This window comes from Coregonus clupeaformis, chromosome 19 (assembly GCF_020615455.1).
Source record: "Coregonus clupeaformis isolate EN_2021a chromosome 19, ASM2061545v1, whole genome shotgun sequence".
Taxonomy (NCBI): Eukaryota; Metazoa; Chordata; class Actinopteri; order Salmoniformes; family Salmonidae; genus Coregonus; species Coregonus clupeaformis.
This window is the reverse complement of record NC_059210.1, coordinates 48,542,605-48,555,515: the sequence shown is the minus strand read 5'-3', so window position 1 is coordinate 48,555,515 and position 12,911 is coordinate 48,542,605. Positions and strand designations below refer to the sequence as shown.

The 12,911-nt window shown below is 41.7% G+C and overlaps 1 protein-coding gene across 1 annotated transcript in view; it reads left to right on the top strand.

Moving 5' to 3' along the window:
* LOC121532204 (CD44 antigen) overlaps window positions 1-7,153 on the top strand; it is a 46,167-nt gene extending 39,014 nt beyond the window's left edge. The window contains exons 5-8 of the mRNA XM_041837991.2: window positions 1,757-2,356; window positions 4,930-5,016; window positions 5,722-5,800; window positions 6,115-7,153. Coding sequence (XP_041693925.1) covers window positions 1,757-2,356; window positions 4,930-5,016; window positions 5,722-5,800; window positions 6,115-6,328 — 980 coding nt within the window. The 3' untranslated portion in view covers window positions 6,329-7,153. The remainder of the gene's footprint in view (window positions 1-1,756; window positions 2,357-4,929; window positions 5,017-5,721; window positions 5,801-6,114) is intronic.
* The last annotated feature ends 5,758 nt before the right edge of the window (window positions 7,154-12,911 follow it).

Here is a 12,911-nt window from a genome sequence, read left to right as displayed (position 1 = left end):
TGGGCTTGCCCCAGTCTGTAATCAATGCCAACCACCCACAGTTAATATCAGTCAGCCTGACTATATAAAGAAATATGTAGGATGTGACCTGCAGGTCTTTTTGCCACATTAAACGTAAAAAGAGGCCAATTATGCATTGGAAAGATCTAAAGGCAAGTCTGTTTGTGACAGCCCTTTCACATACTTTCTTTCACAACCAGACAACCAACCATTCCACTACTGGAGTATCCCCAGCATCATTCAGGCTTAGATAACATTCCAGTTAGTCAAAGGGTCTCTTTGGTATGCAAGCTGCATCTGCTGACTGTCTAAGGCGAACAGTATAAATGGAAACTGATCACTCCACAGCCCCAACACCCCGCCAGTCATACAGGAAGGATACTACCCTTGTCGCTGTAGCTTAATCAGAATGACCAGCCAGCTGGTCAGGCCCCAGAACTACAACCACCACTGGCTACTTTGTCTCCTCACCCTTTTAAGGACACACTCGTGTGTAAAATGCAGTAAAATAGTTTTACTCAACCATCCATTTCACATATGGGAGACCTTAAAGATATGGAAAAACATGGTTGTGTTTTGTTATACCTCGGGGACCTTGCCACTAGCCTATTTCTCTCTATGGTGTATAATGTGTTGTGAGGCAGAGAGGCACAGAGTGACCCAAGATTATCTGATTGTCCCCAGTGGAAAACAGGTCTAATTTGGATGAAAACAACATGGCTGACATCAGCTAGCAACCTGCCCATAGTTATTGCAGATAACCGCACAATAGACTCACTCTGAATGTGCTTTACAACCATCTGTAATTGACTGAATTTGGGTCTGTCAATGAAAAAATATTTATTCAACTGCTGGCTGTCCTCCAAAAGTAGCTTGATATCTCTTACACATCAAGGGCAGCAGGTAGCCTAGTGGTTAGAGCATTGGGAAAAATCTGTCAAAATGCCCTTGAGCAAGGCACTTAACCGTAATTGCTCCAGGGTCACCGTTGATAATGGCAGACCCTTGCTGTGATCTCCGAGGGTGTCTCAGGGGGAGTGGGATATGCAAAAAACACATTTACAATTCACATATACGTATTAATATACACTTGTACATGTGTGAAATAGGACAAATATACTATAAGCACAGTCTTAATAAAAGGGAAAAGGGAATTAGATATGTATTGCTATCTCAACAGACATCTTTTATATGCTATGATTTATTGGTAATTTGATCTTCCATGTCCTCATTTCCTTCAGAAACAATACAGTAAATGCATTTGGAAATGACTGTGTAACTCCTTGTAATGACCGGTAAACAGATCATTACACTCTGGTACACAACAGATGATGTCATAGTTTACATGATGGCTGTCAAAAGATAGGCGTGAGATCCCTTATCACTGTGATGATATCCACTTGGACACTATCACTGGCCAGGCAGTCTTTGCAGACACAAACAAAAGCTATCAATCACCCACCTGGCAGGCTATTCATTTCCAGGTCAATTATAGGATTGTCTCTCTAGTCTCCACAATTTTCTTTCACTTCTCCATTCCTTTATGGTAATCACTGATCTATGAGTGATTGGACAGATGAACGCATGGCTACCAACCCATTGCTTTCACCAATCCAACCTTGACAGATCTGGGATAACCTCATGGAAGAAGGAAATGAGGGGATGTGTTTTGTGAATAATAGTATTATATAGTTATAGTTGTAGTTTTTTAATAGTTTTAATATCAGAACTGGGCTCATGCATCGTTTTCCCACAGGTGAAGCCATAGAGCAGACTAAGACAGAGGAAGAGGTCCCAGAGGAGAAGACAGACATCCAGATACTTCAGACAGACACCCAGACATACGCCACAACAGTGTTGGAGGACCAGGACCAGGGAGAGCCAGAGGCCACAGAGTCAACCCCAGAGGACGGAGCCCTGACTGAGGACACAGCCGGCCAGGAGCCTGACACAGTGGACACCACCTCCGCCCCTGGGGAAGAGGGAGCCGAGAGCCTCACTGAGGAAGTCGAGGAAGTGGACCCAACCCAACCTGCATCCACTGAGGCTAGCCCAGAGGAACCAACAGCAGGGGCTGAGGGTGAGGCCTCAGAGGGGGCAGCCACACAGAGCACTGACGGGGAGGAAGAGCAGGCTGAGGGGGATGTGACCCGGTCAGTCGGCCGCACTAGGGTGCTGGTCACTGAGATGGAGGACACCACCGGGTCTGGGATGCTACCGACTGGCGCTGAGGAGGAGGGGGCCTCTTCTATGGCACCATCTGTTGTACAGCCAGGAGAACCACAGGGCCCAGCCAGCAAAGAGGGTGTGCAGGAGATAGTGCCAGAGCAGGAGGAGGTGGTGGACGGGATAGAAGGTAAGGAAATACTCTGTTTGTTACGTACATAATATGACATACAGAATACTGTTTTTTGCTTTGCTTTGTCATTCAGTTTGGTATCATGAACATAGTTATGATTAAAATGTATTTAATTTAAATACACTTTAAAATACATACATCTCATGTAAATCATCTTTCATGTCAGAACAGAGAAACATAAAAGGTACAAAACACGTGCTTGGCATTACCCTGCAACAATAATACTTTTCATAGAGGATTGCAGTGACAGGATGAATCACCACCATAAAACTTTCCCTGAGCTTAAAAATAGCAGTTGTGATACTCAAGGGCAGGAAGTCCCTATGTACATTTTGTTCCTAATGCAGATGTGAATCATTCTGCTGCAGCAATCGTTGTCCAGTCAGTGTCATCACTTCTGAGGGAAGTGTGGTATACGTGAATGTTTACATGAGGTGTTCCTCTTTAGGCCCCTGGTTACACCTCAGAGAGAGGAAAGTGGTGGACTGTAGTTAGGAAGCCTAAACTAAAGATACATTCTATGTTTGTCTCAAATAGCCTTTTTTAGTTCCACACAAATATAGATATATTTAGCTGTGTTTTTGTAAACCAAAATATAAGCACCACCAAAAAAATTGACAAATCTCCATGATGAAACGTTTAATACTATGATATTCATCTATAATGACAGAAATAGTTTTTTTTTTAAATATAAAAAAAAAAAAAAAGATGTATCAACTGATCTTCAGTTCTACTAGACGGAACAGTCGTGTCATTAGTCAAAGCCAACTGGCAGAGTCTAGCCAGAATCACGACAACACATATAACATCACTTCTCTGCTCTGCCATCTGGCCATACTGTACTACTGTTCTGTTTCCAAGGTGACTCAAAAAGGTGATTCATTTAATCATATAAATCTCTAAATCTCTGTGTTCGTTATTCTCCTCAACACTTCTGTCAAGACGCAATATCATGTAATCTCTAATACAGTCTTCTCTGACTTTCCTCTGCAGCTGAAATGTTAAAAGTGGATATTAAAAAAAGTGAAGAGCAGAAAAAGCACCATCTTACCTGTTGAAACCAAATGACTTTTTGATGTAAAAAAGAATTATCCTTTACATTTCTCTGTTCTCAGTCTGAGAACAGAGAAGGATGCTTGGAACAGATAGCCTACCACCCACACACAGCAAAGTTTGGTCCGACTCGGGGAAGTTAGAGAACTAACCTTGCCCCCTGGTGTTGGGGTGTGAAATAGATTGTGGATAAAATGTCCACTCTTGTTTGTAATGTAATATCCGTGTGCATTTAGAGTTATAAATTATAAGAAGACATCTGGCACTAGTTATAAAAGCTATATCCCAATTTATATAAAAATATTCAAGTGCAAGGAATCATTTGCACAGTCAGCTCTGGTTGCTGAATTAAGAATCTAAAATACAAATGGTAAAGTTGTAGTTTGATGACACTTTCAAATAAACTAAACTAAACACTCAGATTGACCACCATTCATGAAGAAATATTGAAAGTTTGTCTTTCTGTGTGTGTTTGAAAGTTTGTCTTTCTGTGTGTGTCCTCTCCTTTGTGGAGTTAGTTTGAAGAAGGCTCCCCCTCTTGTGACCGGATGAGTGAGAAAGAGAGGAGCGAAAGAGAGGAGCACTGGTACACCATTGGCTGTGCCTCAGCACGACTCTTCCTCTCAAATCCCCATCTGTACTGGCTAAAATTCTCAGTTTAGAAGTAGAGGGGGGAGACAAGGAGGGATAGGACAGGAGACACAGTAGGGAGTGTGGACGTAGGGATAGGACAGGAAACACAGAAGGGAGTGTGGACGTAGGGATAGGACAGGAGACACAGTAGGAAGTGTGGATGTAGGGATAGGACAGGAGACACAGTAGGAAGTGTGGACGTAGGGATAGGACAGGAGACACAGTAGGAAGCGTGGACATAGGGATCGATCTGGTACAGGATGGATTAATATTGGGGGGAAAATGTGCACTACTTTCCACCACAGCCCTCTGTGAGAAATAGGGTGGCATTGATTTACCCTATGAGAGAGACTAATCAGATAAACAACCTGTTCTGTGCTAATGTTATGGGGGGTTTACCACATTGTTCTCATTTTAACACTTGTCACAATGCCACTTTAATAACAGCAATAACTCATAAATTACTTTGCAATGAAATGTTGGCATTCACTCTCAGGTGCCAACTCTGCCCCAAAGGGACAGTTCCACATTCCTTAGTAGGTTCGGTGCATTCCACAGCTATAACATCAGCCCTGTTGTAGCACATGATTCCTGGTCATCACATGATAGTGTTCTACATCATCACACTAAATCACTGTCTGTCAGTGCTCATGCCCAGGCCCTCTGACTGACTGACAAGATGGACACAGGACTTCATCACACTTTAGTGTGATATCCAAGCACTCTTATTGGGGTCTGCTGCAATCTCTCCAGGGGGTCTGTATGTGTTACCTGGGTGGATGTGTATGGCATCTGATGACACCAGTTGACATCTATGTGTAATTCATTTGTGAGGCATTAGAAATGTTTGTTTGAAACTGTATCTCCTTGTTCTCACCATGTAGTCCCAGATCAGCCCATTCCGAGGGGGAGGATGAATCCAGATGAGGGAGTAGCCCCTCCTCCAGCCGGGCAGAACAGTAGCACACCCAGTGAGTGGCCCACTACCCCTAATATCTCTACTAGTAGTATTAATACTGTTATTGTACATGACAGGAATGATACGTTTAATAATGGTCACGTAATTACAATGTGTTATATGATTTAATGCAGCGATTCTCAATTGGTGGGTCGTGACCCAAATTTGAAAATATACCCCACTCTGAACTTTAAACGACTTAAACCAGGTAGAAAGTGTGTATACATGATAATGAACTTAATTTTTTTTTTTATGTGTCTTCAATCAAAGTATTTTCAATATAGAGCTATTAGCAGCACTATGGTTGATTTTGTGGTTTTAAACCAGTGAGTTTATTAACATTCTTCATCAAGAATATAGGCTAAATGTAATTATTGACAATGAAAGAGGTGGGAATGTTGTTCCCTTGTCATATAATTGGTACATTTAATATCAATATAGCATTACAAATATTTTTTCAGATTGTATTTTGGATATTCTTTTTAGCAATGCGAATATTGGGTCACGACTGAGACCACCTGGTTCATTTTGGGTCCCGAAGCAAAACCAGTCATAACATATTAATAATTGAGCAAACAATTCAATTTATATAACACTTTTCAAAGCACTTTACATTGTAAAGGGGCATATGCTACACCTCCAAGTGAAGAGACATTATAGACATTAACTATGAATTACTAATGTCATTCAACCTTTCTAATTGTTTTCCTCTGTGCAGATTGGCTGATCATTGTGGGAGTGGTTGTGGCAGTGGGCGCTATTCTCCTCGTGTGTGCTGCTGTGGCCAAGCGGAAGAGGTATGTCTCATTTCACCAATTGGAATTCTCTTTTTCTCTCTGTTAGCAGGTGACAGTATCCTAATGTGTTCACTGCTCCCTCTCTCCCTCTCTCTCCCTCTCTCTCTCTCTCTCTCTCTCTCTCTCTCTCTCTCTCTCTCTCTCTCTCTCTCTCTCTCTCTCTCTCTCTCTCTCTCTCTCTCTCTCTGTGTGTTAGCTGGTGACAGTATCCTAATGTGTTCACTGCTCTCTCTCTCTCTCTCTCTCTCTCTCTCTCTCTCTCTCTGTTAGCTGGTGACAGTATCCTAATGTGTTAACTGCTCTCTGTCTGTTAGCTGGTGTGGTCAGCAGCAGACCCTGATGATCACCAACAATGATGGGAGTGACGGTAACGGGGCGGCGGCGTCCGTGGCTAGCTCCCGCGCGCAGGAGAGAGAGCAGGAGATGGTGACCCTGATGAACAAAGAGAAGATCCAGGAAAACGGAAACACAGAGGAGTTCACCGTTATCACACTTGATGAGTCCCCAGAGAAAGGACAGCTGGCGTGAGAGAGGAGAGGAGGATGAGAAGGAGGAGAAGAGAGAGGGGGATAGAAGGATAGAGAGAGATGAATAGCTATGGGGGTGCTGACACTGGGGCAGGACTAGAGAGAGACCAGCTGGGGATGGAGATGGACACTTTGGCCTGGTACCAAGCAGACAGACACACTGAACATGCCAGCTGGGGTTGGGGTGGGGGCTTTGTAAATGGAAGGGATGGTTAATACTCTATTGAATCTGTTTGTTGTTGTATTCTGGGGAGAATGGCTGGTTTGTCCCACCTTGTTACTAAGGTACAACATCAGAAACTGGCCCTATCCTTTGCCTGTCTCTCAGATGGGTTAGCTATACCGTTAAAGCCAAGAGAAGCAGACTGATACATTCTACCCTGCTATGTCAAGTATGTGGTTAGGATTGGATAGTTTCCAGACCTAGGGTTTGGACTAAGTCTCTACAGCAGGGGTGTCAACCCAGGCTTCATACACACATTGTGATATTCACCTCTGCCTTTCAATCAGTGTCTAATCTTAATCTGAGAAGATCAGTCTGGCCTCTCTAGCCAATCAGTAACATGAATTAATCAATTTAGTGACAGGTTGAAATGAAACCCTGCAGACCATGTGACACTGGAGGACTGGAGGTTGACATCCCTGCTCTATGCCGGGTTCTGAGTGGAGATGTGTGTGTGTGTGTGTGTGTGTGTGTGTGTGTGTGTGTGTGTGTGCGTGGTGAGTATGTGTTTGTATATGTATGTACCGTATACGTACAGTACCAGTCAAAAGTTTGGACACACCTACTCATTCCAGGGTTTTTCTTTATTTTTACTATGTTCTACATTGTAGAATAATAGTGAAGGCATCAAAACTATGAAATAACACACATGGAATCATGTAGTAACCAAAAAAGTGTTAAACAATTTTATATTTGAGATTCTTCAAAGTAGCCACCCTTTGTCTTGATGACAGCTTTGCACACTCTTGGCATTCTCTCAACAAGCTTCATGAGGAATGCTTTTCCAACAGTCTTGAAGGAGTTCCCACATATGATGAGCACTTGTTGGCTGCTTTTCCTTCACTCTGCGGTCCAAATCATCCCAATCCATCTCAATTGGGTTGAGGTCGGGTGATTGTGGAGGCCAGGTCATCTGATGCAGCACTCCATCACTCTCCTTCTTGGTCAAATAGCCCTTACACAGTCTGAAGGTGTGTGGGTCATTGTCCTGTTGAAAAACAGATGACAGTCTCACTAAGCACAAACCAGATGGGATGGCGTATCGCTGCAGAATGCTGTGGTAGCCAAGCTGGTTAAGTGTGCCTTGAATTCTAAATAAGTCACAGACAGGGTCACCAGCAAAGCACCCCCACACCATTACACCTCCTCCTCCATGCTGCCCGGTGGGAACCACACATGCGGAGATCATCCGTTCACCTACTCTGTATCTCACAAAGACACAGCGGTTGAAACCAAAAATCTCCCATTTGGAGTCATCAGACCAAAGGACAGATTTCCACCGGTCTGATTTCCATTGCTCGTGTTTCTTGGCCCAAGCAAGTCTCTTCTTATTATTGGTGTCCTTTAGTGGTGGTTTCTTTGCAGCAATTCGACCATGCAGGCCTGATTCACGCAGGCTCCTCTGACCAGTTGATGTTGAGATGTGTCTGTTACTTGAACTCTGTGAAGCATTTATTTGGGCTGCAATGTCACAACACAACTGATTTGCTCAAACTCATTAAGAAGGAAAGAATTTCCACAAATTAACTTTTAAGATGGCACACCTGTTAATTGAAATGCATTCAAGGTTACTACCTCATGAAGCTGGTTGAGAGAATGCCAAGAGTGTGTAAAGCTGTCATCAAGGCAAAGGGTGGCTACCTTGAAGAATCTCAAATATATAATATATTTTGATTTGCTTAGCACTTGTTGGGTTACTACATGATTCCATATGTGTTATTTCATAGTTTTGATGTCTTCACTATTATTCTACAATGTAGAAAATAGTAAAAATAAAGAAAAACCCTTGAAATGAGTAGGTGTTCTAAACCTTTTTACTGGTACTGTATGTGTGAGGGGAAAGAGGAAGGGGGTTGATAAAGTCACAGGGGTGTGGGTGGGAGTTTTTAAAGGTGGGGGATGGGGGACTTGGTTTGCCCACCAAGACCAGTAAGGGGTTGAGGCTGAGGTTGAGGTTGATGTTGAGGTTGAGGTTGAGGTTGAGGTTTAGGGGAAGGACATTGTTGATAGTGTGTCACTTGAAGCTTTTGAGGCATTGATTTGGAAAAACAGACGCACAGAAATGTGAAAACTAAACAGACGTGGTTGAATAATTTGGAGGGATGTTAATGGGATTAATATTGTTTCTTATGGATGGGTAAATGTGGGACGTTGTGGCCCACTGATGTCTATGGTCTTTATCATTCCCCCATTTTCTTTCAATATTAACCTTGTGTATATTTCACCCTGTTTCCTGTGGATTGGGATTTTGTTTTTTACAAGAAAACACAACGAGATGCTACTATTTTAATTTATGCAGTTTGGAATTTTCTAGCTATTTTTGCTTCTGTATATAATGTAAACGTGTTTTACAAATGCCTTAGCAACAGTTGTCATTCATATTTTTTGGCATTCACATGCCCTTTAATGAATAAGGAAAAGCTGTCATATTTGAGAATTATTTAATCAAATTCAGAACCTATGGTCTTAAATTGTGATAGAACATTTGCAATAGTCAGAGTAGATATTGTATGAATCAACTTCATGTATAGTATTCAAAACTGTGCATTTTAAATACCTTTTATATGATGTCAATTAACATGGTCTGTATAAATAAAAAAGTTGTGTTGAGTAGCGCACAGGATTGTATGGAATATCAATAGCTTTCGGAGAATAGATGCAGTGGTCATATTTGGATGTTGGGGTACACATGTATCACATGCATTTACCATATAAGTCACCTATTGCTATATTGACAGAAACTTGCAGTTTACAGTGACCTAGCATTGTGTAGTAATGCATTACACTGTGATGGAACCTAAAAACAGTTGTTAACAGCCAACATAACAACCAATCCTGAGGAGTGACTGCGTCCCTCACTGACAAAATAATTGATCTGGACACACTGACAACAACAAATGATCTGGACACAGATATTACAGTAATGGGCAGAACAGTAGAACTCCATGCACAACTCTGGATTCTACTTCTTGTGTTCCTTTGATAACAAAGGAGAGGAGACCCTCATATTTCTGTGGCTCTCCCTGTTATGTGCACCAGAGAGAGGGAAGGTGATGAATGTCTCTGGCTAGGAGCTCTGTGTCGCCATACTGATCCAGGTCCCAATGTGCCCATTGCTCCACACGTCCAAGTGATTACATATTAATCTTTATTGCTGACTCTTTCTTTCATAGGCAAATCACTTCTATGTGTGATTGTCTGTGGGTATTATGAATCATCCCATGTCAGTTTGACAGTATATTTGTCATGCCTTTTCAGTAAGGGGCATGACAAATGTGTGTCCCAGCTTTTTTGAGTGGCTTTTTGCCTCTGTTTTTTTTGCTCTCAGATCTTGCTCTCATTTTATTCACTTTGAGGAAAGTTAGAAAATGTATTAGGGTAGGAGTGTGTAATGATGAATTAACAAAACATTGTTAATGAAAAAATATGTGTGAAGTAATGGGTGAAATAAATGTGTATAGAGGAAATGTTTGATTGTGGTGTTCATTCAGCGGGAGGGAGGGGGAGAGAGGGGGAGAGGGAGAGAGGGAGAGAGGGAGAGAAAGAGGCAAAAGGGGTAGTGCGTTGCTCAGGAGCAGGAGAAAGTATGGTTGCCATGGTATCCTAGTCATTATGCAAAGTATGTTTTAACCCAGGCAAGATAGAGAGACAGCAAAACAAAGACAGCCATTTTGAAAGCTGGAAAAGCTTCTTGTATGTGTCTGTGATTCAATCTCGAAAGGTTAAACCAGTCTCATATAGCTACTTTAGCTAAGCCATCCAATATTCTAAAATAGGTACAGAAAGTATTAACACCCCTTGACTTTTTCCACTATTTGTTGTGTTACAAATATGGGATTAAAAATGATTTAATTGTCATTTTTTGTCAAAGATCTACACAAAATACTTTCTAATGTCATAGTGGAAGAAACATTTTAGATGTTCATTTATTAATGGAAAATAAAACACTAATATATGTTTTATTAGATAAGTATTCAACCCCCTGAGTCAATACATGTTAGAATCACCTTTGGCAGCGATTACAGCTGTGAGTCTTTCTGGGAAAGTCTCTAAGAGATTTGCACACCTGGATTGAACAATATTTGCCCATTACTCATTTAAAAAAATCATCATGCTCTGTCAAATTGATTGTTGATCATTGCTAGACAGCCATTGCCAAGTCTTGCCATGTATTTTCAAGCAGATTTAAGTCTAAACTGTAACTATGGCACTCAGGAACATTCAATGTCATCTAGGTAAGCAACTCCAGGTTAGACTTGGCCTTGTGTTTTAGGTTATTGTCCTGCTGAAAAGTGAATTTATCTCCCAGTGTCTTTTGGAAAGCAGACTGAACCAGATTTTCTTTTAGGATTTTGCATGTTCTTAGCTCTATTCCATTTATTTTAGTCGTAAAAAACTCCCTAGGCATTACCGATGACAAGCATACCCATAACATGATGCAGCCACCACCATTCTTGAAAATATGAAGAGTGATACTCAGTGATGTGTCATGTTGAATTTGCCCCTAACATAACGCTTTGTATTCAGGACAAAAAGTTAATTTCTTTGGCAAATTTTTTGCAGTATTACTTTAGTGCCTTATTACAAACAAGATGCATGTATTCTGTAAAGGCTTCCTTCTTTTCACTCTTTTCATTTATGTTGTTGATCCATCCTCAGTTATTTCCTATCACAGCCATTAAACTAACTGTTTTAAAATCAAGATTGGGCTCATGGTGAAATCCCAGAGCGGTTTCCTTCCTCTCCGGCAACTGATTTACGAAGGCCGCCTGTATCTTTGTAGTGACTGCGTGAATTGATATACCATCCAAAGTGTAAAATTTATAACTGCACCATGCTGAAAGGGATATTCAATGTCTATATTCAATGTGCCCTTCTTTGCGAACCATAGGAAAACCTTACTGGTGTTTGTGGTTGAATCTGTGCTTGGAAAACACTGCTCGACTTAGGGTCCTTACAGATAATTGTATGTTTGGGGTACAGATATGGGGTAGTCATTTAAAAATCATGTCAAACACTATTAGGGTGGCTTGGGGTTAAATGTCCCCCAGGGTTAAACCACTTTATGTCACCAACATTTTTGTTTAACACTTTCCCTGGATGCCAGTATTCTTGCTCGATTCAAAATGTCATCTGTCTCATCTCAAGTTTTTAAGTAACTCCAACTAAATATTTTTTAAGGTACATTGATTTAATATTTTGTCATTAAGCAAAAGTTACAGTATACGTGCATGATATAGTGAAGTTAGATCTACAAACTTTTTTATATATACCAGTATGGAAGCCTAAAGATAAATAATTCAGTTGGTTAGAGAGAAACATTTCCACTTTGACATTATGGGGTATTTTGTGTAGATCAGCGACACAAAATTTCAATTTAATCGATTTTAAACACAACACAACAAAATGTGGAAAACGTCAAGGGGTGTGAATACTTTCTGAAGGCACTGTAGGTATATTTCGGTAACACTTTACAGTTGACATTACCGGTCATAACACCTATTATAACAAGCTTAATACACTGCTCAAAAAAATAAAGGGAACATATAAACAACACATCCTAGATCTGAATGAATGAAATAATCTTATTAAATACTTTTTTCTTTACATAGTTGAATGTGCTGACAACAAAATCACACAAAAATTATCAATGGAAATCAAATGTATCAACCCATGGAGGTCTGGATTTGGAGTCACCCTCAAAATTAAAGTGGAAAACCACACTACAGGCTGATCCAACTTTGATGTAATGTCCTTAAAACAAGTCAAAATGAGGCTCAGTAGTGTGTGTGGCCTCCACGTGCCTGTATGACCTCCCTACAACGACTGGGCATGCTCCTGATGAGGTGGCGGATGGTCTCCTGAGGGATCTCCTCCCAGACCTGGACTAAAGCATCCGCCAACTCCTGGACAGTCTGTGGTGCAACGTGGCGTTGGTGGATGAAGTGAGACATGATGTCCCAGATGTGCTCAATTGGATTCAGGTCTGGGGAACGGGCAGGCCAGTCCATAGCATCAATGCCTTCCTCTTGCAGGAACTGCTGACACACTCCAGCCACATGAGGTCTAGCATTGTCTTGCATTAGGAGGAACCCAGGGCCAACCGTACCAGCATATGGTCTCACAAGGGGTCTGCGGATCTCATCTCGGTACCTAATGGCAGTCAGGCTACCTCTGGCTAGCACATGGAGGGCTGTGCGGCCCCCCAAATAAATGCCACCCCACACCATGACTGACCCACCGCCAAACCGGTCATGCTGGAGGATGTTGCAGGCAGCAGAACGTTCTCCACGGCGTCTCCAGACTCTGTCACATCTGTCACATGTGCTCAGTGTGAACCTGCTTTCATCTGTGAAGAGCA